Genomic DNA, 27877 nt, shown 5'->3' on the forward strand with positions numbered 1-27877 from the left:
ATGTGACTTCTTGGAGTTGATGGAAAATAACTGCCTCTTTGCAAAGATGAGACATATTAGATGTCTTGATGGGTTTGTAAATATTCTATCTCTTTTTATGATTGCTGTCAGAGGAAATGTGTGCGATCAGACATGATGTGTGGCTTTGTACCGGCTTTGGACGGTCAAGAACTGGGCATCATTGTTCTGTTCCATTTTGCAATTTCTCACAGCACCTGCAGGTTCCCACTCTGCTTCATCACAGAGGCAAACAATCCTGGACTTAAGCAATTTAAAGACATTAGGTTATCAGAAGCAAACCAGCAAAATGAAATTTGCGTCTATTTATGTGGTAAGAATATGGATCTCACTGAGGAGGATGAATTCATCCTGAATGCTTTGATTATAACTTTATTGTGAAGCTAGCCCCTGACCATTAGGATAGCCATAGTTTTTATGTTCCTTTGCCTTCTTGCTGGTTCTCTTTCATCCTTAGGAGAGACTGAAACTGAGACTTCCAACAGGAAGATCTGGTTAAAAATCAAAAAGGTTTTAAATAAAGAGAAATAAAAAAAAGATGAACTGGAGCCTAGATTGTTTCCAGAGCTAGTATCTATCATCTCAACACATTTTTTTAAAGCAATTTTAACAAGCAGTTATTTTTTCCCTTCCACTTTCTTTCCTTATAACAATTGCGCAAAAATAACAACAACAAAGAAAACTCATAACAGTTATGCATAGTCAAGCAAAACAAACTTCCACATTAGCCACGTCCAAACATTTTTGAATCATTTTGCCTTTAAGTCATAACTTTTCTGCAAAGAAACCTTTACTTTGATCCTCTAGAATTGTGTTTTATCTTGCATTAATCAGTGTTTTAAGCCTTTCATAGTTGTTTTTCTTTAAAATGTTATCATTGTATAAATTGTTCTGGTTCTGCTCACTCTGGTTCTGTGCTCATCATATTGCACAAGTCTTCTCAGTTTTTTGCTGAACTTGTCCATTTTGTCATTTCTTACAGCACATTCATATTCCATTATATTCATATGTAGCCATTCTCTAATAGGAGAGCATACCTTAGTGTCTGTTGTTTTTATTACTGCAAAAATTGCTGCTATAAATATTTTTGTACCTGAATCTTTTCGTTCTTTCTTTGATTTCTTTGAGAGATATTACATTGCTTTTACACATAGGATTTGCTTTTGTGTGAATTGTCCACACTGCAGCAAGAGGAGCCTTATCCAAACATAGCCCTGAAGCAAGTGATTGTTACAGGTGTCACTCGGCAAATATATGCCAAAATTTTCTGTAGTATACTAGAAGCTGAATTTTTTTTCCAGATTATTCCCTTTCACATTAGTACTTACTCAATTATAGAAGACTTACAGGTTGAGAATTCATGTCTCATTTTGATCATTATTAATCTGGTGTTGAAAAGAGTTCAGATAGTTCACGTTAATACTGGGGCATGGGGTGTTGGCCATATAGTTAGTTCCCAAAGGCAAGATGAGAACCAGCTGAAGCTCTCATGTGAGCAGTAAGTTGGCCATTCTATCCATATCAAAGCTCCATTGTACTAGGGTATTTAAGAAGAGAAACCTTGCTAAACAGCGCTGGGGTATTATGACAAGCTTCCTCATTCTGCAAGGGTGAGCATCTCAGTGCACAAGGGAAGAGAAGGGTCAGAGGCTGTGCACAATGGAAAGGGCAGATTCCTTCTCTGTCACCACTAAATGACCTTAGACAAGTCTTACCCCACTTGGGTGCTGTTTCCTCATCATAAAAATAAGGAGCAAGATATCAGGGGTTCTTAAATTGGAGTTCTAAGAGAATAGATGGTGCAGTGGATAGAGCACCAGCCTTGAAGTCAGGAGGACCCGAGTTAAAATTTGGCCTCAGACACTTAACACTTCTGAGCTGTGTGACCCTGTGTAAGCCACTTAACCCCAATTGCCTCAGCAAAAGGAAAAAAAGAATAGATTACAGGCAATCCATTAATTTTTTTCCAAGTCATTTGATAACTATTTCAGGAGATTTGCTTTTCTTTGTAATTCTTTGTATTTTAAAAGTATTATTCTTAAGAGTCTATAAGTTTCACTGGAATGTCATGGGGGTCCATGACACAAAAGAAAATGAAGAACCTCTGGATTAGGGGGTCTCTGAAATCTTTTTCTGCTCTGGTCTGTTAGCAAAGCAGCACAGATATAGGGACTTAAGTTTCTCAGCCTTCTGCCTTTCTGTGTGTCTATCTAGGGAAGGGATTCCTCTTTTTTCTTTTAAAATTTATTTATTTATTTGTTTTTCCCCCAGTCACATTTAAAACAATTTTTACACTTGCTTTTAAAACTTTTGAGTTTCAGATTCTTTTCCTTATCCCCACCCTTAGTCCCCATTAAGAAACCACATGTGAAATTAATGCATAACATAAGTCATGTTCTAAAAGAAAACATAGATCTCCTACTGTAGAACAAAAATAACCTCAAGAAAAATAGAGAGAAAGAGAGAGATTGAGAGAGAGAGAGAGATTATGCTTCAATCTGTATTTAGACACCACAATCAGTTTCTTCTCTGGGTATGGATCAGACTTTTCATCATAAATTCTTAAGTGCATTCATGGATCATTGTACTGCCAAGATTAGCAAAGTGATTCACAGCTGATCATCCTATATCATTGCCATTACTTTGTATACATTTCACTGTGCTTGAATTCATGGAGGACTTTTCAAATTTTTTCTTAAAGAGCATCCTGCTTATCATTTCCCATAGAACAATAATAACATTCTGTCATAAGCACATAGCACAATTTATTCAGCCATTCCCCAATTAATTAGCATCTCCCCAATTTACAATTTTTTGCCTTAAGAAGTGAGCTGCCATAAATATTTTTGTACATATAGGTTCTTTTTCTTTTTTTAATCTCTTTTGGGATTCATGCTTAGTAGTAGTATTGTTAGGTCAAAGGATATGTATGAATTTATAGCCTTTTGGGCATAGATCATATCTTTTTATTATTTATCAGTTGGGACATGATTCTTATTTTTTTTTTATAAATTTGACTCAGTTTCCTCAATGTTTGAGAAATCAGGCCTTATCAGAGAAACTTTCTTCAAAATTCTTTTTACAATTATTATTGCTAACTGAATTCCCCCCCCCCCACTTATTCCATCCTCTTTCCTTTCATCCTGTCTTCCCTTAAAAATTATTTGTTACTGACTACTCTCTCCCCCAATATGCCCTGTCTTTTATCACTCTCCCTTCTTCCCATATCCCATTCCTTCTCTTCCTTTCCTGCAGAGTAAGATAGATTTCCATACTGGGTATATGTATTACTCTCTTTGAGCCAATGCTGATGAGAGTAAGGTTCATTCATTGCCTCTCTCCTCCCCTTTTCCTCCTCCAGGGTAAAAGCTTTTTCTTGCCTTTTTTTATGGCAGGTAATTTACACCATTCTACTTTCCCCTTTCTCTTTCTCCATTACATTTCTCTCATTCCTTAATTTCATTTTTAAAAAATATTATCCCTTCATAGTCAGCTCACACCTGTGCCCTGTGTCTCTATATATATTTCTTTTAACTGCCATAATAATGAAAACATTCTAATGAGTTACAAGTATCACCCTATCATGTAGGAATGTAAACAGATAAATCTTATTAAGTCCCTTATGATATCACTTTCCTGATTACCTTCTTATGTTTCTCCTGAGTCTTGTATTTGAAAATCAGATTTTCTGTTCAGCTCTTGTTTTTTCATCATGAATGCTTGAAAATCCCCCATGTCATTGAATTTTTACCTTTTTAGGGAAGGAATACTTAACCCTTGTGGTATCATCTTTGGCAGAACATGGAACCCTTCTCAGAATAATGTTTTTACATGATGTCTAAAATAAAATAGGTGGGAGTAGAATGCAAAGAAACCATTTATATTGAAATACTAATATTTAGATAGAAATATTTGTATATCCATCTATATATCTCTGCACTTATACCTGTGTATACAGGTATGTGTAAATATACACACATGCATATGCATGTTATGTAGATATCTACACAAACACATATACATGTTCATATATACATATATGCAATTCACACATATGTATAAATATAAACTAAAATTTTACATTAGAATTTCATGCATTCTTAAATAGAAGTCTAGAGTTTTATTTAAAACATACGTGTTATTATGTGTGCTTATGTGCGTGTGTATGTATAAAAATTCCTGGGGCATCTTTTCTTTCAGGCAGAGTTATTAGTGCTGTTGGTTAATATGTGCAGGTTTCTCTCAAAGCCTCTCAACTTAGCTGCTTCAGTGATCATTGGTGATGATTCTGGGCTTCTCAAGTCTTCAGGGGAAAGCAGAAATGGAACCTCTTATGCAGGGGTCCTCAAACTACAGCCCGCAGGCCAGATGCAGCAGCTGAGGACGTTTATCCCCCTCACACAGGGCTATGAAGTTTCTTTATTTAAAGGCCCACAAAACAAAGTTTTTGTTTTTACTATAGTCCGGTCCTCCAACAGTCTGAGGGACAGTGAACTGGCCCCTTATTTAAAAAGTTTGAGGACCCCTGCGTTATGTCCTGAGACTCTTCTTGCTATCACTTTAAGGCTGAAAAGTTTAAAGTCCTAAAGACCACAGAGGGGAAAGGCAAGAACAGCAGCGGGCTCTGATACATAGCTGTGTGGTGGGAGTGGAGAGAGGATGCATTTCCTTGTTTGATGATGATTAGTAGAACATGAAAGCTGAAAGGGACTTTTCAGTGCTACTATTAGTACTGAAAGTTCATTTCACTAAACATTTTATAGTTGTTTTTTTAGGGGAATATGCTTTTTTTAATAGCACCTACTATCTGTGAGGCACCATGCTAGAACTTTACAAATCCTGACTCAGGAATAACTCTGTGAAGTACATACTGTTATTCTCCCTCTTTTACATTGAGGGAACTGAGGCAAAAGGCATAAGTGACTTACCCAGGATTGCTCACCTAGTGAGTGTCTGAGGTCGGATTCGAACTCAGGACTTCCTGACTTCAAGCCTAGCACTCCTATCTACTGTGCCTTTAGCTGCTTCTCTCTATTAAAAAATGGCTTTCCAGAGAGTATAATAAGCTCCGTGAAGGCAGGTACTGCTGTTTTTTTTTTTTTTTTTTTGGTCTCAAGAGTCTTGCATGATGTCTGACACACAGTAGGTGCCTCAGTAAATACTTTCTTGTTTCCTCCTTTGATTATATCTGCCATGGAACAGGCCGGGCGAGTGCTGTGATGTATTCCCATTTTGCAGATGAGAAAACGAGGCCTAAGGGGTGAAGGGACTTTCCCAAGATAATAGTGGTACTAGGCCTCCCCTTCACCATCTGCAAAATAAGGGAGCTGCAGTAGGCTGGTCTCGGTGGTTGCCTCCAGTCTGAGGACCTGTGATCCTCTGGAGGCATGGCCTGCACTTAAAGTCAGGAAGGCCTGTGTTTAGATCCCCTCTTCACATACTTTGTTGCTTGTGATCTTGGGCAAATCATGATCTCTCTGCACTTTAATATCCTCACCTTTTAAGGAGGAAAATAGCACCTACCTCATAGGGTAGTTGTAAGGAACAAGTAAATAATAAGACATGATGATCTTAAAATGACATGTAGATGGGAGCTTTTTTAGTTCCACAGAATTCTGACACCCTCTTCCCCATTCCCTCCCTTCCCATCCCCAGCTGGGAGGACTCGGGTGTGCTGGTGCTCCCTCCCTTCCCATCCCCAGCTGGGAGGACTCGGGTGTGCTGGTGCTCCCTCCCTTCCCATCCCCAGCTGGGAGGACTCGGGTGTGCTGGTGCTCCCTCCCTTCCCATCCCCAGCTCTGCAGACTGAGGTGTCCTGGTATGTTTGTCTCTTTGCACAGAGGAGAACGAGTTCATCCTGTATGCCATGAGGAAATCTATCTACCGCTATGACCTGTCTTCCGGGGCCATCGAGCAGTTGCCTGTCACAGGGCTGCGGGCAGCTGTGGCTTTGGACTTTGACTATGAGCACAACTGCTTGTACTGGTCTGACTTGGCCTTGGACATCATCCAGGTGAGCTGATTGGTAGTGACTGGAGAGCTTAAGCTACCACAGATTGCCTTTTAACTTCCACATCTGATGAGACTTATTGTAACATGCTGAGAAGTGGTCAGAGTTTCCACGATTTGGAAGGAGAACACTCCATGGGGTCATCGCAGTCTGATAGAGCATGATTCCCAGTGTTAATACATAAAGGTGAAAATCTGTCTTGTGGCTTTATCTGTGGAGAAGTTCCTCATGTACCTTCCTCAGTCCTGGGGAGGGGGGAGGGCCATACTTCATTACTGTGGGAACATAAAGTGCGGAATACACATGTTTACTCTCTATTTGTCCTTGCCTTTCGTACTCTAGTCTAGAATACCAACTGTTGGGGCACAGCCCAAAACACAGCAAAGAAACACACAAAAGCCTCAGAACTATCTAAAGAAATGTTGATATTCCAAAGCTCGTATACATTTAAGTAATGATAGCTTCTCACCCAGAACCTACTTATTCTTACTTGAGAGAACTACATAGTTCTAGTAAGTTTAGTTATCTGGTTATCCAGAATAAAGTATATTGGCAGCAACATTTCAGGAAACTACAACTAGGAAGAAGTGTATAAAGAAGAGCAAGAAGTGGTGAAGTTATAATAAGGAAGGCAACAGAAAAGTAAACAAACAAATAAATAAAGAGCAAACCCAAGAACTTTTTATAGCATAGATTTGAGTAACAAGTCAGCCATCTTGCTTGCTTCAAAAGAACCTGAGGGCAAGTACTGTATAAATGATGCTGAAGGTGGTGACTTGGAGTCTCCAGTCTTTCAGACACCTGTGACTTCATCAGTGTGGAACCTTCTCCTCCCCAAAATAGATTATAACCTCTCTAAAACTTATTAGTTGGTGGTTTGTGCTTGAGTAATCAGAAAGAAGCTCATTTCTTTCTTTTATTTTACTTGTTGTAAGAAGGCAGGGAAGTATGTGTTGTATTTTTTTTTTTTTTTAGATTTCCATCAAAATTTAAGGCAATTTTGGGGCTAAAATGTCACTCAAAGGGATTAAATTTCAGCTAACCAAGTAATTTTTATATGTGATTACTATTCTTCTTGAAATATAAACATGTGACAATTTGTTTTTTCCCCCTCTTTAGCGTCTTTGTCTGAATGGGAGCTCTGGGCAAGAAGTGATCATCAACTCAGGCCTAGAAACAGTGGAAGCTTTGGCTTTTGAACCTCTTAGCCAGCTGCTTTACTGGGTGGATGCTGGGCTGAAAAAAATCGAGGTATGTTTGTCCCTGCTTTTATTTGGCATTAGAAAGAGTCTACTTTGAATTATGCATGATTCAGAGCATAGTGATAGCATGGTGTTCAACAAACACCATCATGAAAAGAGCATATGTTGCTGGTCTTTGGGGGGAGATAATAGTGTGTGTGTGAAAGGCTTCACAAATATTATCTCATTTCATTCTCACAATAACCTCTCAGGTTGGTGACACTTATTCCCATTTTACAGATGTGAAAATGAAGACAAACAGGGGCTGGCTTGCCCAGGGTCACACAGCTAGTAATGTCTGAGACAAAATTTAAACTTTGATCTTTCTCCATAATTTTGCTTCTTTCATATTTTTCTAGTCTCCTTATGTCTTGTCCCTTGTTAAACCTGTACTCTTCAGTCTAGTGCAGCAGCGTCCTTGCTGTTCATTAAATATGACAGTCCATCTCCTGATTCTGTGTTTTCTCCCCTGGGTGGGTCTCTCTCTATCCTCATTTCTGCCCCTGGCTTTCATCAAGCCTCAGCTAAAGTACTGCTTTCTTCAAGAAGCCTGGTACAAGATGGCACCCTGACCTTCCAAATTAGGCAGTTAGGAGGAGGGGGAGGTTTTGGGGGAAAGATAATGAATTTACTAATGGATATGCTGAGCTTAAGATGTCTATAAGATAATTTTCAAGTCAGCCAAGCGACTCAGTGATAGAGTTCTAGACCTGGAATCAGCAAGACCTGAGTTCAAGTTCCTTCTTAGATGCTTCCTAACTGTGTAATCCTGGGCAGGTCATTTAATGGCTGCCATTTGCTTCAGTTCCTTCCTCCCTCCCTCCCTCCTTTTCTCCTTCCCTCTCTCCCTCCCTCCCTCCCTTTCTCCCTTCCTCCCTCCTTTCCTTCCTCCCTTTCTCCCTTCCTCTCTCCCTTCCTCCCTTCCTCCCTCCTCTCTCCCTCCCTTCCTCCCTTCCTCCCTTCCTCTCTCCCTCCCTCCCTCCCTTTCTCCCTTTCTCTCTCCCTCCCTCCCTCCCTTTCTCCCTTTCTCCCTTTCTCCCTTCTTCCCTCCCTCCTTTCCTCCCTTCCTCCCTCCCTCCCTCTTCCCAGGGTAGTTATGAGGATCAAATGAAATAATTTTTATGAAGTGGCATATGGTAGGTACTTACCAATGCCCAATCCCTTCCTCTCTCCCTTCTCCTTAGGTCATGATGTTTAATAGGTGGTTAGAAATTTCAGATTGGAAATCAGGAATGAGGTTAGGACTATTCAAATAAATCTAAGAATTATCTTCATATTAATGCTAGTTGAATCCATGGGAGCTGATGAAATCACCAAATGAAATAGTGTATTGGGAAAAAAGAAGAGAATCTGAGACACAACCTTGTAGGATACTCATGGTTCATGGGTGTGACATCATTGATGATCCAGCAAAGGGCATCAAAAGGGGTCAGTCAGACCAGACCAAAAAAAGGAGAACCCAGAGAGAATGTTGTTAGGAAAACCTAGAAAGAAGAGGGTGATTGGCAATATTTGAGGCAACAAAGAGGTCAAAAAAGATGAAGATTGGGGAAATAGCCCAGGAAAAGTGCTCCCAGAAACTCCCTAAAAGTATGATTTGCAGGACAAAGAATGATAAATAGAATTTCCATATCTAGGAATTTAGTTCTCTGTACCAGTGGAATCAGAGATCCAGTACCAGAAAAACCAAAAATATAGAAGGCAGGAACTATATTATAATGTACCTTTGTGTCCTCTTAGCACCTAACCCAATGTTTAACATTTAGGAGGAGCTTAATGTCTGTTGAATGGAGTTGAAGTGAAAAGATCTAATGATAATCTGAACTCATGTTCATACCTTTAACCATACATTAGTTAATTTGTCTTTATGCAGTAGCAGCCTAAGACAGTACCAGGTGCCCTAGAGAAGATAAATGAGAAAAAAAAAACTTGTGGAAAATGCACAAAGCAGACAGTTTTAATGAATATAATTAAAAAGTAATCATGCAATGAAACTTCATGTATCAAGAATTCCTCTATCTAATCCTACCACCAATTCAGAACATTAAGAACCAAGAACCAAGCACAAAAGGCTAGCTAAAATTGAATTCACAAAATAAAACTGTAAAATCCAGAAACTTAGCACAAAGGAGAGCCCCTCAGGCCACAACTCATTTATTTTTATTTAATATTAAATTATAATACATCTGTGTTATCTGGCTTCCTAGCCCAAAGCAGATCAATGAGGAGGGCTGTGAAGGAAAGGACATTGACAAAACTGAGAAAGAATAGTAGAAAAACATAAGACTAAGATTCAGAATAGATACAGATAAAAAAGTGCATTCTTAAATTTGTTGTTGATGCTAGAAGTCTTACACAGTCTTAATTGGTTCAATTCAGTTCAGCAAACAAGAATACTGATAAAATCAACTGATGTGGGGGCCAAGCTTCTGTTAAAAAGATCTCACGTAGAGGAGCGGTATTGCTGTGGGACTGGAGAAGAGTCACTATTTTACTGATTTAAAAAAAATTTAATTGGGACCTCTAGCTAGTTAAGTGGATAGAGCCCTGGACTTGAAGTCAGGAGGACCATAAGTTAGTGAGCTTAAATTTTGTTCCTAGAGAAGATCTAGAATATATTATTATTGGGATAGGTTATGAGTGGTGGTGATCACAACAACCAGCCTGGCTTCATCAGGAGTGAATTGTGCCAGACAAATCTCATCTCCTTTTTTGACAGTGTTGTTAGATTGATAGATCAGGAATGGTTTACCCAGATTTCAGATAGGTGTTTGAAAATGACCCATGATGTACTTGGGAACAAGATGGAGAGAAAGGAGATAGATGATATTATAGTTAGGTAGTTTATCTAATTTAATTAAAATGACAAAATCCAAAACATCTTTGATGACAATTTGCAGTAATTTTCCTAACAGAATATCCCAGTATATTCTGTTAGAAATAGGTCCCATTATAGGACCTATTCTTTTTCACATTTTTAACAATGATTTGAATAAAGCATAGCTGTCCTGGTCCTATCTCCAAAATGGAGGACACCGAGAGAAATGTGACAGTGGGAATGAGCATGGTGAAGGGATATTCTGGTGTACATATGACATTTGCAAATGACACAAAGGTTGGAAGGAGATGTAACACCCAAGATTCAATTTAACATAGATAAGCATAAAGTCATACATTTGAGTTTTAGTAAAAGCTTTATTATTATATGGAGAAAGTGAGGCTAGAGAAAAATTCTTGTAGAAAAAGATATTGCTGTCTTAGGCAACTGGAAGTTCAAGTCTAGTCAAGGCATTTAGTAAGCACTTATGGGCCAGGCAAAGTCCTGACAGTGGCAAAAACAAACAAGAAGAAACTTCTCAAGTGATTTGCATTCATGGGAAAAAGACCACAAATAGGAAGGGAGAGTGGATGTCCTATGACTCATCAAAAATTATTGTAATTTTGGACTGTAGTGTCAGAGCAAGGGGGTGATAGTCTCACTGATGATATATAGTCTTGTTAGACTGCATTTGAGATCTTCATGGTGATGGAATTAGATATGGATATGCTGAAGCAATAAATACATTTAGCCTGCAAGAAAGAGAAGTCTAGGTCAGGTGATCAAAACGACTTATCTTTCTAAGTACAGTTCTTGTAAATCTATCCCATAGGAGAGAATTTAAGCTTGTTCTGCTGGGCCCCAGAGAACAAAACTGGGAATGATCTCTGAAGACTGTCTAAGAGCAGATTTTAGTATAAGAAAAAAATTGTAATTCATTTTAAGCTATCCATAAGGGGTCTGGCTTGCTTCTGTGGGGGAACTCTCCAGGGGGACTTTAAGAAGAGTCTTAGATAACCACTTCTTATGGTTTTGTAGAGAGGATTCTTATTCCGGTATATAGGGATTCAGTGACCTCTTTCATCCCCTTTTTTTCTGGGATTCTGTGTGTGTCTCCAAGGTGCTGGGTACTGGAACTGCCGAGATTGATATGACCCAAAACAGAACAGTAACTGATACACACACACACAACAATTCAATAAAGTAGGTGCTATTATTATCCCCATTTTACAAATGAGAAAACTGAAGCTTGCCCAGGTTTAAGCAGCTGGTAAGTGTCTGAGGCAGAATTCAACTCAAGTTTTTCTAACCCCAGGCCTAGCATTCTATCTGTTGCACTATCTAGGGAGTTTCATCTATGTAATGATGCTTTCTCAAGAACCTTGACTTTCCAGTTTCTCAGGCTACTCGGTTGCCATGACCTTCATTTCTTCTCATCCTATGATCTTGCCATCACCAACAAGTGTTGATTTCTGTGTTTGTAAAACTGTGAAATTCCTTTATTTGATCATCATCATTTAGCACTGTCTTTTCCTCTGCCTTACAATTCTTATCCACGTCCTTCATGCTCATTCTGATCTTTATTCTGTCCACCCCTGAATTCTTTACCAATCTATCACCTCTTGCCCTCTCTTCCTATCTTAGTCTCCATTCTTTGGTCTCAATTACCACATTTTCACTTTGTTTCTAAGAAATGTTATTATTTTTAATAAGAGGAGAAATTACTGCAAAAATCTTAGTCCTTTGTGAAATGCATCCATCCAAAGATTACCTGTCTTTCACTTAGGTGGCCAATTCGGACGGAGACTTTCGACTTACTATTGTCAATTCCTCTTTGCTTGATCGGCCAAGGGCTTTGGCCCTTATTCCCAAAGAAGGGTAAGTGTTCAGTTCTGATGGTAAAAGATATTGCATGGTCCCTTTGAGTGATCTTCAGAAGATGCATCCATTTTGAAAAATTTCCAAAATAAGCTTAATATTTTGCCCATCTGTTAGCTTTGTGGCTAGAGATGATTTGCAAACTGGAATCGTTTGGAATAATAGAAAATGACATAATTCAAAGGGTTATAGATTTAGGACAAGAAGAGACCTTAGAGGTCTAGTCCCTTCATTTTACAGATGAGGAAATAAAACCAATTAAACAGGAGCGGCTGTGTGCTCAGTCACCCAGTTCAGAAATGTCTCAGGCAGGATTTACTCCTAGGCCTTTCATCCAGCATACAGCAATATATGTAACATACTACAGAAAAATTTAAATATTAGTAAAATTTTTCCCCACCTACTACATCCAAGCTTTTTGCCATTTCTTCTAGCTGAAATGTATTCAGAGAATAAAGTCATTTAACCTAAAGAAAAGATAATTAGGGGGCTGATTTTGAGGCACAGCTCATGCACACACACACACACACACACACACACACACACACCACACTTCATTTGAAAGCCAAGAAAATTATTTTGGATTAGTCTCTCCATCATACCACTCCTATAGCATTGTAGATATTTTTACTTTCAAATACCAAGCAGGAGGTAACAGTAGCTAACATTTATATAGCTCTTTAAGTGTGCTTAGTGCTTTATATATATTATCTCATTTGAGCTTCACAACAACCTAGTCAGATGGGTGTTATTATCCCCATTCTACAAATGAGGAAATTCAGCCCAAGAGATATTATTTTGTGTTTTGCCTGCAATTTATACAGCAAAGTAAATATCTGAAGAATGATTTGAACTCAGACATTCCTGGTTCCTAGGTCCAATACTTTTGCTGTCTAAACCTGGCAGATTTGTTCTTCAGAAACTTGTTATCTCTTGCATCAGGTTTTTGAGAGCCCATTTTCTTGGTTCTAACAAAGATGTTCCCTTTCATGGATTTGAAACCAGGTTGATGTTTTGGACTGACTGGGGTGACCTGAAGCCAGGAATTTATCGGGCCAACATGGATGGATCCTCTGTTTATCGCATTGTTTCTGAGGATGTAAAGTGGCCCAATGGCATCTCAGTGGATGATGATTGGATCTATTGGACAGATGCATATCTGGACTGCATTGAACGCATCAACTTCAATGGCCAGCAGCGCTCCATCATCCTGGACAGCCTCCCTCACCCCTATGCAATTGCTGTGTTTAAGGTGCTTACATGGAGTCTCCCACTGTTGGGCAGACAAGTACTTTACATAGGTTAAGGGGGCTGGGGGTCTTTGTATCTTAGTTGGAGTTGTGAATCTGCCGTTCAGGTCAATGTAAGTCAGTGATCTCTAATTGCTATACTTTGAAGCATGTTTGAATTTGGGGCAGCTGATTCAGGTCCTTTCCAGGATTTGACCCCTCTCTTGAGTAGATTGGTTATGCAGACAGGGATGAGGAAACTACTTCCCTCCTCTAAGCCCTTACCCCACTGAGCAGTTTTTCTGCAGTCTTCTCATTCCATGTTCTATCTCCTTAAGAATATAGCCTGGTCTACCTGGCAGTTTGACACACGTTACTGGCAGGTCTCTAGAGGACAAAGTTGTTTTCCTTAAAACAAGACCTGTTTTATAGTACCTTACGATTTAAAAAATACTTTTCTCACCAAAAAACAAAATGAGAAAACCATGAGGTCACTAGTGCAAATATTATGATTTTATTATCATTCACATTTCACAGATGAGGAAATGAAAACTGAAAACTGCCTCTGATTCCACAGCTAGTCTGGATTAGGGGAAGGACTAGGGTCTCTCCTGACTTTAAGCTCACTGTTCTTCCCATTGTCCCATGCTGCCTCTCCCTTGCAGCATTTGGTGGGTGGAAGTCCGGGGACAAAAAAGGAGACAGGTTGCCACTGATATGTTGTCCACACATGTGAAGTTGCATCTGGAGGCTTAGTTGCTTCTGTCTTAACTGCACCAAGGGCTTGGGGTAGTGTGACAGCCAATAGTCTCTCCAGGGGCAGATAAGTTTTCTTCTGCAGGTCATCAGACATCCACAATAAACTGGGGAGGGCGTTTGGCTCTGTCTGCCTGGGAGGAAGGAAGAGGGAAAAAGAAAGGAGAAGTGAGCCCAGTCAGCACCCTGGCTAAAGAAGCACGCTTTCCTTTTTAGAATGAAATCTACTGGGATGATTGGTCACAATTGAGCATTTTCCGAGCTTCCAAGTACAGTGGGTCCCAGATGGAAATTTTGGTTAGCCAGCTCACAGGCCTGATGGACATGAAGATTTTCTATAGAGGAAAAACCAAAGGTAAGGCAGAGGTTTTTTTCATCACCTGTTCAGAAGCTTCCTCAGAGGGTGGGCAATTTTTTCACCTGAGCAGTAAATGCCACTGTGAATTTTCAGTTGTCACAACAACATACACATTATTTAATTCCTCCCTAATGACATCTTAATTTCTTTTTTAATGATGTACAAACAGCTGAAGACAGCATGATCTTGCCTCTTTGACTGGCTGATGTTGGGTGGATAATTACATCCTCCTACCCTTTACTGATTGGTGGGGGAATGCCTAGGCCTGCAGCTGGCCAGCTCTCAGCATGTGGCTTCTCCCAGTGGGGAGTGACATAGGGTGGGCTGGGCACAACTTGCTGTCAGGCTTATTCGGTGCTGCATTTTGGCCCTGTGCATTCCTTTTTAGGGAGAGGTAGGAACCACATACAGTAGATTCCTCAGGCCTTTTTGTGGGGATCAGCTCCTTTTCATTCCTATAAAATCTTAGGGTCTCTGGGATGGTAATGAATTCTAGGGAGTACCAGTGGTGATGCCCGTGATCGTGACAGCTTGAGCCAGTGTGACACTGCAGAATGACTGCTAGATTTGAATTTGGCTTCTAATACTTCAGTCATAAGATTTAAAGCTGGGATGATCATAGAGGTCATAGGACTCTGGAGTTAGAGCTTGAAGGAGCTTCATTTTATAGATGAGAAAACTGAGAGGTAACATGCTTAAAGTTACTCAGGAAGTTAGTGACCATACTAGGATCCACACTTGGACCCTTTGACTCCAAATGCCACTTCTGTTTTTACAGATCTCAAAGTGTTTTTTTAAACTGAAAAAAATGTTACTATCTTTTGTTTTTATATCACCTTTACTCCCCATATGTTAGTCTTCCCTCCTCCACCCATTGCATCATTTCTTATCACAAAGAATTTTTTAAAAAAAGAGAAAAGTGCAGCAAAATTAATTATCATCATTATATCTGATAGTACATGATAGTGTTCCATACCCCCCCACCTCTGCAAAGAAGGGTGAGAAGTACATTCCCACATGTCCTCTTTGTTCTCAGATTAGTTGTTATAATCACACAATATTCAATTTTCATTTTTTCTTGTTGTTTCTATTTACATTGTTGTAGTTGTTACAGATATTTTTCTTTTGTGCTTACTGCACTTTGTATCAATTTAGACGTCTCTCTGTGAATCTGTATTCTTTATGAACATCATTTCTTTTAGGATGATAACATTCCATCATATACCACAATTTGTTTTGCTACATATTACGTTTTCATTCTTATTATTTATTTGACTTTCCTTCATGAGCTCTTTTTTTCCGGCTAAAATAGATTTCTAGGTATATCCTGATCTCATTTGTGATTTCAGCATTTTTTTTTTTTTACTGTGAAAGAGTAGTCAGATTCAGGAATGGCCTGAATTATATCTCAGTGGTCTTCTCATTATGGATTATTATCTTTGCTGATGGACTGGGTCTCTTCTACTGGAAGTTCCAATTATATATGTTTCACAGCATAGAAAACTTGTGAGGAGGAACAACAAGGACATTTGGTGCCATGATTGCCTTAGGGTGTGGTTCAGTGCATTGAGAAAAAAAAAATTACGAAAAAGTGAGCATGGAAGAGACTGTAGTAATTCCTTTCCTGAGCCTGTGGTGCTTATATGGGTCTGATTCTTCCTTTCAAGTGGCCAAATTCATCCATAGGCAGCTGAGTTTTTGCAAGCTTTCCACTGTAGACACCGCTGTTTTATCTCCTTAATTGTTCCCACTAGATGCTAGCTTTAGAAGATGGCAGCTCAGTTGCTAGCTATGTAGTTCTGGTCCTTGTGCTTCCCCTGGCTTTTGTGCAGACAATCTTTCTGCATTTATCTAAATATAAATAAATTCTCTGCCCCTCAGAATCTTTCTTGTACTTTGTACTTTTAATCAGACTTAGTTTTTAAATATATCTTATTCTTTCTCTTAAATTGAAATTTCTTTTCAATGGGAATAATTTTGCGGTTTTGTATTTCCCAAAAATACAGTGTCTTTCACATGTAGCTAAGTAAATGTTTGAATTGTTCAAGAGAATTAGATTGACTTCAGTAACCTTGAAGACTTCTAATTAGTTCATCAGATTATCCATACCATATGTGGCATCAGAGTAGATGGGACAGATAGCCCATACCTTTATTTCCACCTGGAATCCTGTCCAATTGCCTCACTTCCTATTGAAATCATACCCTTACTCAGTTCAGATTTCATTTTCTCCGGGAAGCCTTCTTTAGCCTAGGTAGTCCAAAATGATCTCCCTTTCTTCTAAATCTGTGACAAAATTCTATCACTTATTTGACTGTATTCTTTACCCTCTTTTTCCTTTAGCTATCTTAATGTGTCTTAACTTCCTACATAGATTGTCAGCTCATTAAGGCCAAGGAACAGATTGTGTACCTCTCTGTAATCACTCTAGGTCCTAGTACAGAAGCTTTCTAGATTTTTTGATTGATTGATTTTTTTTTTGTATTTAGAAAAATGAGGAATATATAATAGGTACCCCATAAATAAAGGATTAAGTGAGTTTTAAAATTAAAGTTACATGATGATTCCAAGGAAGCCATTCATAAAAAATATTTATGTTGGATGAAAACAAAAGTATTTGAAAGCCTAAAATTTTAGAAGGGCAACCCCTATTACCACAATCATTTGTGACCTCCCTGAGACTTATCAAAGATTTAATGTGTGTTAAAGCCTGGGGAGCTACAGAAATATAATATTTTGGGCAAGTCATCATATCTCTAGGTTTTAGTTACCTCATCTAATCCATCATGGAGTGAGATAAGATAGTATAAGACTTTAGGATCCTCTTCCAGGCTTGGGAATCTGCAAACATGCTCTATAATTTCACCAAAGATTGGTCCTATTTTAGAGCAGGGATTAAGACTTTTTTTTTTAAATTACTAGAACCATATCATTTTGACATAATGGAAATGGGGTGAAGTGAAAAGTTTGTTTTCATGGTATATAGTTTTTAGAAATTGAGCAAAAATGTTCCATAATAGGAATGAAGAAGAAGCAATGAAGGACTGGGTTCATACATTGTTCACATAAACCTAAAATATTTTTTAAAAATAAGAAAGAAAAAGTGCAATGCTTTGACAATAGCTTTTAACACCCTACTTCATTTACAAAATACCTTATGCAACCCACTGAATTCCTTGGACTGACATTTGGATAATCTTATTCTTAAAAATGCTGCCTAAACTTAACTGAGTGTTACATATCCTGGGATGCTCCTCAGAAGCAGACTGACTAATGAACAAATAGAAAATAGTCTAGTCTTAAAAATCATGTGACTAGCTATTGTTTACTCATGTTATCTAAAAGGACAATTTTCTTATGCTAAAAATATAGCATCATTGATCCTCCGAGTTGTTGGTTACTGATCTTCTACACAAGTTACAACCCCAAGTTGATGAATTCTTTAAAGAAAAAATTTAAATATTTTATTCTTATATCATCTTTATTTTCTACTACATTCCCACATATAGAACAATCCCTTAAGACAAAGAAGAAAAAGGAAAAAGGAACTAAAAATAATTCAACAAAAATAATCTGTAGAACAATCAAGTCCCAACTGTCCAGATAGTGCCCCACATCTTTAGGCTTCTGCTTCTGTAGAGAGGATAGAAAGATACATTCTTTTAACTGTACTTTGGTGCTAAGCTTGACGATCATAATTATTTGTTTTAAGTTTTTATTTTGCTTCTGTTATTTAAAGTTACCTTAGTGTATACTTGTATGTAATTTTTCTTGTTCTGATTACCTGGTTTGGGTCAGTTTGTACACATAAGTTTTCTCATGTTTTTCTGTTCATCGTAATCATTTCTTATGCTATAATAATATTCCATTATATTAATGCTACCACAATTTGTTTAGCCATTCTCCAATTGATGGAATTCTATTTTGTTTCTAGTATTTGGCTACTCTTTAAAAGATGCTGCCAAATATATTTTTGTGTATTATTTATTTCGTGTAAAGCCTTTTGTTTTATCTTTGTCTTCTTTGAAGTATATGCCTATGTGTGAGATCTCTGGGTCAGAGAGTATGGACATTTTCTCATCATTCTTAATATATTACAAATTACTTTCCAGAATGGTTGGTCTAATTCACTCATTAGTATATCCTCTCTTTTTCCACAGTCTTTTCAACATTAACTGTTCTCATCTTTTGTTGTCTTTGTCAGTTTGCTGGATGTAAGGTGAATTTTCCGAGTTGTTTTGATTTATATATCTCTCATTATTAGTAATTTGGAATAGTCTTTCACATTTTTTTTAATAGTTTGTAATTCTTTTGAGAAGTACTTTTTTATAAGAGGTACTGTAGTATGGTAGAGATAGAAAACTGACATCAGAATCAGGAATACCTGAATTTGGGTCCTGTGTCTGACACAAAATCACATGACCTCTTAGGGGATTTAGACAGCCTTTTAAAACTAAGTTGAAGAGAAGGTGATGACTTGATTTGGTAGAAGGAATTTCCTTATTTAGGAGTTACTAATACCAGTGAAATCACTAAGTTAATCCCTACTCTTACTTCTATCCATTGAACACTTATTTATTTGGGTAATGACTCTTTCTTAGGTTTTATATAAGTTTTCATATATCTTTGATCTCTTATCAGATATTTGGTGCAAAAGATTTTTATTTTCCAATTACCCTAGTTGTGTTGATTTTAATCATGTAATCATTTACATTAATCATGTAAAACATTACATTTAAAGAAGTTTATTTTATCTTTTGTGATCATCCTATCCTTTGGTTAAGTATTCTTCCCCTAGACATATGTGCAAAAAGTGATTGTTTTGGTTCCCTTCTAATTTTTTTTTAATGGTGTGACTTTTACTTACTAATCATACTTATATTTTGAACTTATTGTGATATGTGATGTAAGTAGATCTAAGCCTATTTTCTTCCAAATTTTATTTCAAGTTTTCATAGCAATTCTTGTCAAATAGGGACTTCTTCTGGAAGCAGTTTACATTCTTGAATTAATTGAATTCAGTAAGTTCACTTGTTTTTGATTTTTCTAATACTACTAATCTACTTTTTAAAATTTGTTAACTACACTGAGTAGTTTTGATGATTCTGCTTTATCATGTAATTGAAGATCTGGGAGTGCTATTCTGTCATCCTTCCTGTATTTGATTATCAGTTTCCTTGAGAGTCTAAACCTTTTGTTCTTCCAAATGAAATTTGTTGTTAAATTTTGTTTCCATGCCTTTGTAATTTGACTGACAATATATCAAATCTGTAAATTAATTTAGTTGGCATTGTAATTTTGTTATATTGAGCATTAGTCATAAGCATTGAATATTGTTCCAGTTATTTAAGCCATTCTTTATTTCTTTCAATGATGTTTTGTAATGTAATTTATATATGTTGAGTGAGCTCTATATATTTTATGCATTTTCTAGTTATTTTGATTGAGATTTTCTTTTGTATTATTTCCTTCTGGATTTTACTGTTGTTATATAGAAATGCAGGTGATTTTTATGTGCTTGTTGTATGACTTCCTATTTTAGAAAAGATCCTGTTTAAGTGATTTCTTTGTTGATCTTAGTTTTCTGTGTAAGCCCTCAGTTCCCAAGCCATCAGGAGTAATTTTATTATACCTTTAATTTTTACCAGCTTATTGCTGTCACTCACATTTCTAGAAGTGCACCAGATGAGTCTCTCTACACCTATTGAGAAGACTTCTGTTTCCCCCTACCCAGACCATCAGCTTTTGGGTTTAGTTGTTTCACTGCCACGAAAAAGTCGTCCTCCGCCTGCCTCGCAAGGCCCAGAGAAGTTAAAGTGACAGGTCTAAGGTCACGCTGTCTCTAACGCTGCGACCTTGGGCAGGTCACTTAACCTCTTTGGCCTGAGTGTCCACAGCTGAAAAACGGGGACCGGAATACGTGCACCACCTGCTTCCCAAAACTGCTGGGAGGGGGTGTTGTGTGCGAACATAAGCCATTAAGCCAGGGATTGAAGAAAGAGGGCTGCCGCTTCTCCGGGCGCCCACCTGGGAACTCCGACACTCAGAAGACCCAGCATGCTGGACGCTCTGGGAAGGCCGGATGCTCCTGGAGGGCTGGACACCTCCGGAGAGCTGGATGCCCTTCACGCCTCGTTAGGCTCTTTTCTATGAAAAGTCTCTTTCTCACTTGCCTTTCCTAGCCCCGCTGAGTGTTGGAGCTGGAAGGAACCTTAGAGTTCAGCTGATCTGGACTTTTCTTTTTATGAATTAGGAAAAGGAGGCCTTGAGAGCTGGATTGGCCCGACCAAGGCCATGAAGCTTGGGAGCGCCGGGGTTTAGGCCCAAGCCTTCCATGAGGTCTTATATCCTCACCAGCTGTCAGCCTGAGGAAGTCACGGACTGCTGCCTGCCTTAGTTGGTTCATCTGTAAATAGGGATGATGATAGTATGTGTCCCAGAGGATGCTGTCAGAAGCAAATGAGAGAATATATGTGTAAAGCACTTTACAAACCAAAGTGATATAAAAATACTATTATATCACAACTCCCCAGTGCAGTGCCCTTTGCACTATGCTGCACCCTCCCTTACCTTGACCTTTGTCCTGAACATATTATTGATTCAAGAGGGAAATACGAGTATTCTAGATGTTCTAGAGAGCATATCACTATTAAAAATTTCCCACATTTCTCAAGATTAAATATCATTTTAGGTCTGTTGGATTCACTTTGATTGAAAGATTAAAATATATAGTTCTTGGTTTGAAAGAGCATCTGCCCTTTGATTTGTGTTCCAAAGATGGGCTTGGGTAAAGGAAAACTTGAAAGGATTAGGGCAACAGAGCCATACAATGGCATAGCATGTTATACTTTTCCAATGTACATATGCTCAGTTACTTATAAGCACATTACCTTGTGGCAAGCAGACCTGAAAGGAACCTTCAAAGACTGCTTTGTTCAGAATGCTCTTGATTGATCATATTTAATCTTGTAACTGAAAGACCATTGAAGACCATAGAGAGCCATACAAAGTTTCATGGCATCATAATGGCGGCAGAGACCAGCATTAAGAGCTAGTGCTCATAGTCCAGGGCTGTACCCTCCCAGGGGCTCAGTGAATGTTACCTCAGTGATCTCTTTGAGGTATGGCAGATACCTCATTTCTGATTAATTCCTGATAACAAGAATGGCAACAATAATAAAATAATTGTAAACATTTACATACGATTTTAAAGTTTGCAAGGTATTTTACATGTTTATTCATTTGATCCTCCCAACAATCTTGTGAGGTGGATGCTATTATTATCTCCTTTTTACAGATGAGGAAACTGAGGCTGAGTGGGTCACACAGCTAAAACGAGTTTGGAACAGGTTTTGACTTAGGTCTTCTCAATTCCAAGTCCCACACCTGTCTACTCTACCACCCAGCTGCCTCTATAGTCATCTACAGTGAGCTTATGAAAAGCTAGTAAAAGAAGCTAGTATTTGCTTCATCTTCAAATTACCCAATTATTAATTTCTCCCTCCCTCTGCCTTTTAAATCCCTGGCATCCTTTAAAACTCAGCTGAAATGCCACTATCTGCAGAAGGGTTTTTATTAACTACCAAATGCTGGGACTTTTCCTTCTAAAGTTACCTTTCATCTGTTCTATCTTGTATATATGTATATGTTGTCTTCTGTGTTAAAATGTAAGCTTTTGGCAGAGTGATACATACAGAGTAAAAGTAAAAGGCTGGAGCTGAATCTGTTATGCTTCAGATGAAGTAAAAAAAAAAAGCAGGGAGAGCCATCTTTATCTCAGATCAAGCAAAAGCAAAAATTGATATAATTAAAAGAGATAAGGAAGGAAACTATATCTTGCTAAAGGGTAGCATAGATAATGAAGCAATATCAACACTAAATATATATGCAGCAAGTGGTGTAGCATCTAACTTCCTAAAGGAGAAGTTACGATAGTTGCAAGAAGAAATAGACAGGAAAACTATAATAATGGCAGATCTCAACCTTGCTCTCTCAGAACTAGATAAATCAAACCACAAAATAAATAAGAAAGAAATTAAAGAGGCAAACAGAATACTAGAAAAGTTAAGTATGATAGATCTTTGGAGAAAATTGAATGGAGACAGAAAGGAGTATACTTTATTTTTGGCAGTTTATGGAACCTATACAAAAATTGACCATATATTAGGACATAAAGACCTCAAAATCAAAAACAGAAAGGCAGAAATAGTAAATGCATTTTTCCAGATCATGATGCAATAAAAATTACTCTCAATAAAAGGCCAGGGGAAAATAGACCAAAAAGTAATCGGAAACTAAATAATCTCACCCTAAAAAATGAATGGGTGAAACAGCAAATCATAGACACAGTAATTTCATTCAAGAAAATGACAATAATGAGACAACAAACCAAAATTTGTGGGATGCAGCCAAAGTGGTAATAAGGGGAAATTTTATATTTATATATAAGGTGAAAGGTAACTTTAGAAGGAAAGATCCTAGCATTTGGTAGCCAATAAGAAGCCTTCTGCAGATAGTGGCATTTCAGCTGACTTTTAAAGGATGCCAGGGATTTAAAAGGCAGAGGGAGGGAGAAATTAATAATTGGGTAATTTGAAGATGAAGCAAATGAGGCTTTACTTGCATAAAATTAGAATGTAAGCTTTTGGTTGGCAAGGATTGTTTATTTTATTCTTTGTTAGTGTATAATATATGCTCACTAATCAAGTAATCTCTTTACTTCTCTGAACATTCATGGTGCCCTCCACTAGAATGTAAGCTCCTTGAGGGTAGATACAATCTCTATATTTCCAACACTTTAGCACAGTGCTTTGCACATATTAGGCACTTAATATATTCAACTCAGCAAAATATTTCTTATCCCTATCCCTTTGTTCCACTTGATTTTTTAAAGGAGGAAATTAGATCCATTTGTAGATATGGGAAGGTGGAATATAGAGTGAATGATAAGAAATTTACCTTGAAACTTCATTTTTTTCTTTAAAATCAAATGTACTATAAAAATTTGGAATCTGTATGCTCATAGAAGGGATTAACTTTGCATACTCTGGCTTTAACTTGACAATAGCAGACACAGGTTGCATACTTTCCCAGATGGACATTGAAGGAGATAGAGCAAAGTGTAGGAGGGAAAGCCTCAAATAGGCCTGGTGAAAATACTCTCTGGCTCTGTTTCATGATCTTATTAAGCTCTCTTTAAACATCACAGGGGGTAAGAGCATTAAGTGGTTCCTGAACAAGGGAAATCTCTGAAAATCTATTTATTACATGGAGTATGGTGACCAGCTGTTCACCATCTCCCTTAAAACAGAATTAGAGGAAATGGACTAATAGAATAGTGCTAAAAGGGTTGTAGAGTTAGAAATAAGGAAAAGCATTTTTATGGGGGATTGCAAGATTCAATTTACCAAAGGAACTTGTGGAATGTCATTTCTGAGGTGCCTTTAAAACCAGAACACATTCCATCATTCTAGGCCAAGTTCGGTTTGGGGAATAGACAGGACAACCATTTCCAAGCAGTAGTTGCTGACTCAGAAGTCATTAGGAACAGGAGGATAGAGAGAAAAAAAGTGAAAGCTTGAAATACTCTGAGTCATTTTACCCACCACTACAGGATTTATTAAGGTTTGGCTTCAGCCCAGCACAGATGATGCCAAAGAGCAGATTCCCCCAGATGACCCAACGTCAGAATGTAGGGAGGATGTCTTTCTGGTCTTCTGGTGTCTGGAACAAACTGCCCACTTTCCAGACACAGAGAGGCCATGGCACTTTGCACCTCTGCACCTCTCTGATTCTAAAACTCTGGCATGCATCTGCAGGGATCTACTTGCGCTTGATAATTCTTTGTTCAGATATCTCTAGGTACTCTGAGTTAACCTGAGAGAAGTACAGTAATTATAGGAAGCTATGAAAAAAAAAGTTAAAACAAAACCAAAAACTTTCCATTGATCTTTAAGGGGAAGGAGAGGGAAGAATATGATTGGACCCTGCTTCTTAATTCATAACTTGAATCCCAGAGTTTGCCTTTGACATGGGAGAGCATGATCTTCCCAGTAAGAGGAGGAGAATCCTGAGATTGTCTTGTCCACAAATCTCTCTCACAAGTGAATGTTCAGAAGGCTGTGTTTGACAAGCATTTGACAGGCAAGCTTTTACATATCCCTTTTACAGAGGAAGTCTTTGAGCTCCCTACTTTTTTGATGACCTAATATGAACAGTTCCAGCACTGCTTGAATGCCATTATTTTGGTGTGATTTAAGAAAAGGTTGCTGAGGGAATTGGTAAAAGGCATTAATACAAACTCTGGTTATAGCACAGGCAAGCCTGCATTTCTCACATTGGGTTGATTTCCTCTTTTTGCTGGAGAAAGCTAACTTGGATTATACGAAAGGAGCAGTTCTCAGATCCTTTGTGGGTGTGTGGGTGTGGCCTGGAGACTCTTTCAGGGAGAGCCTGCAGTGTCAAAACTAATTCCCTAATACCATCAAGATGTTTTAATTTCTAATATGATAAATATTGACAGATACAGCCTACATGAACAAAAACTCTTGAGGGGAGGAAGTATCCTCAGTAATTTTAGACTTACTGCAAAGGGTGAGTGGGTGCTAAGACCAAAAAGTTTTAGACTTGCTATACTACCATGGGTGTTGTATGTGTGTGAGGAAGAGGTGGGAGGAGAAAGTGACTGATCTTATAATTTTTATCCGGAATTCGGAATTTTTAAAGGAATCATTTTGTGTATGTATATTATGCAAACTCCCTCAGCAACCATCCTTGGGTAAGACCAGAAATAATGACATTCATACAGTGCTGGGATTGTTTGTGTTAAATTTTCAGGAAAGCAGGGAGCCAAAAATCATGAATTTCATCTGAGTTGGGGGAGCAGAGACTGTGGATGGAATCTGGCTGTTGCCTTTCATAAGCTTTGTTCTAGAAGGACCTCAGAGGTTAGAGTAGTCATGTCAGTGGCCAATTTTTGATCCTCACAGGAACTTTTTGAGGTAGGTAGCTAGCATAGGTATTGTTAGAATCATTTTTTCAGACAAGAAAACTGAGGTTCAAATCGGCTGATGTCTCAGGGCACCTGTCAGAGGTGAGACTTTAACCTGCTTTTTTCACTGTGTCAGCATGATAGAGTTTATCAGAGCTTTTAGTTTATAGAGCTATCAGAGATATTTGATGCAAAATCCCATGCCAATTGATAATTTTCTTTTTTTAACTTAGTTGCATTAATTTTGTTCATGAAAAAGCTTTTCATTTTACAGTCCAATCCCGAATAGAGGCTCCTTCATCTGTAATAAGTTGTCATTTGGAACTCAGAGACCACTAGTGACAAGTAACTTGTAATCTCTTGAAGTAATTCAGTATTTTTGGGGGTAGTTTTGATTTTAAGAAAGTGTCTCCACTTATATCAAGCCTACATCTGTCTTTCTCTAACATCCATCTGCTTATCTTTATTTTACCCTCTGTTTCCTATTTTGCAATACAGCTTTTCAATTCTTTAAAGACAGCTAACCTGTCGTCTCTCCCCCTTTCTGACTGATTCACACTCCTAGGGCAGCACAGTTTGAAAGCCCTTTATGGTTCTGTTCTCCCTCCTATGGACCTGCTGCTTATCATCAGGGTCTTGTTGAAAACAGCTGGCTCTCAGAAAATAACTCTCATGTCCTGAGCAGCCCAAGATTATATTAGTTTTCTATCACAGTATTGACTATTGAGCCTAGTACAGATTAATAATTTTCACCTGAAAGTAATTTTAATTTAATTTTTAAAAAATTAAAATTTAATTTTTCAGTGAACAAAAATTTCATTTTTCCTCCTTCTGAAAAATAAAGTGAAACTATTGGAACAAATATGCATTATCAAGCAAAACAAATTCCTTCATTGGCTATGTCTAAAATTACATGTGTTTCAGTGTGCATTCTGAATCCTTCATAGTTCAGTTCTGTGTAATCATGGAAGATACTTGGAGCGATGACCTGCTTTTCAGCTCCTCCCTGAGGCCATTATTGGAAAGTTCATCCTTTTCTTCAACCAGCACACATTTATTTTCTTTCTTTCTTTCCTTCCTTCCTTCCTTCCTTCCTTCCTTCCTTCCTTCCTTCCTTCCTTCCTTCCTTCCTTCCTTCCTTCCTTCCTTCCTTCCTTCCTTCCTTCCTTCCTTCCTTCTTCTTTCTTTTCTTTCTTTTCTTTCTTTTCTTTCTTTTCTTTCTTTTCTTTCTTTTCTTTCTTTTCTTTCTTTTCTTTCTTTTCTTTCTTTCCCTTTTATTTACAGGTTATATGTATGAGTAACTTTACAGCATTAACAATTGCCAAACCTCTTGTTCCAATTTTTCACCTCTTACCCCCCACCCCCTCCCCCAGATGGCAGGATGACCAGTAAATGTTAAATATATTAAAATATAAATTAGATACACAATAAGTATACATGAACAAACCGTTATTTTGCTCTACAAAAAGAATCAGACTCTGAAATATTGTACAATTAGCTTGTGAAGGAAATCAAAAATGCAGATGAGCATAAATATAGGGATTGGGAATTCAATGTAATGGTTTTTAGTCATCTTCCAGAGTTCTTTCTCTGGGTGTAGCTGGTTCAGTTCATTACTGCTCCATTGGAAATGATTTGGTTGATCTCATTGCTGAGGATGGCCAGGTCCATCAGAACTGGTCATCATATAGTATTGTTGTTGAAGTATATAATGATCTCCTGGTCCTGCTCATTTCACTCAGCATCAGTTCACAGCACACATTTTCTAAGTACCATCAGAGTCCTGTGTTAGGAACTGAGCAAAAATGAATGTGTCCCTGGCCTCAGGCTGCTCACATGCTATCGGATCTTGGAGGAGTGCTGTTATGACAGTCCAGAGTAGGTCAGAAAAATCCTGATCAGTGACTAATAGGTGATCTACTCACTTCACATAGTTAAACATAACCACAGGTGATCCATATTGCCACCCTGAATTAGAGAGGTAGGTATATCTAATGCCAGTCAGCCTGCTCTAGGATCCTTCTGGCTTCCTTGAGACACAGAAGCTACTGCTGGCGATTGCCAGTATTATTCATCCTCCTTCAGAATCATTTCCCGTTCAGACAACAGAAGGCTAGTCTGAGCTACTCTTGGGGTGGGGGTGGGTATGCGGGTGGCGCATCAAGAATTCTTAAAAGGATCTGAGTTCAAGTCTTTATCTATTGGCACCTGCCACCTCTGTGACAGCAGCCAAGTGAGTCTTAGTGTTTTAGATGCCTCATTTGTAAAATAAGGGGTTTGGAATAAATAACCTCTGAGGATCTCCCAGGTATTAAATCCTGTGATTCCACATCTTCTGCCATGATCTGGGAGTGAATCCTGGTTCTGTGACCTCATGCAAATCATGTAAAGTATTTGGCCCTCAGTCTCTTTAGTTGTAAAATAAACTAGATCTCTTAGGTTCTCTCTATCTCTAAATCTTTGATCCTAAAACATTGCTAGCACAAGCTGCTCACGCTTAGACAGCAATACTGAAATTAGCCTAGTTTTTAGTAGTTTGGGCTTTGCTGTCAATCAAGTACATCATCAGTGACATCAGT

The 27877-nt window shown here is 38.1% G+C and overlaps 1 protein-coding gene across 2 annotated transcripts in view; it reads left to right on the forward strand.

Moving 5' to 3' along the window:
• Window positions 1–27877, forward strand: part of SORL1 (sortilin related receptor 1) — a 197156-nt gene that overhangs the window by 105712 nt on the left and 63567 nt on the right. For both annotated transcript variants that reach the window (XM_031960174.1, XM_023499392.2), the window contains exons 17-21: window positions 5859–6031; window positions 7148–7279; window positions 11874–11965; window positions 12971–13217; window positions 14167–14305. In XM_031960174.1, coding sequence (XP_031816034.1) covers window positions 5859–6031; window positions 7148–7279; window positions 11874–11965; window positions 12971–13217; window positions 14167–14305 — 783 coding nt within the window. The remainder of the gene's footprint in view (window positions 1–5858; window positions 6032–7147; window positions 7280–11873; window positions 11966–12970; window positions 13218–14166; window positions 14306–27877) is intronic.

Source organism: Sarcophilus harrisii, chromosome 3 (genome assembly GCF_902635505.1).
Source record: "Sarcophilus harrisii chromosome 3, mSarHar1.11, whole genome shotgun sequence".
Classification (NCBI taxonomy): domain Eukaryota; kingdom Metazoa; phylum Chordata; class Mammalia; order Dasyuromorphia; family Dasyuridae; genus Sarcophilus; species Sarcophilus harrisii.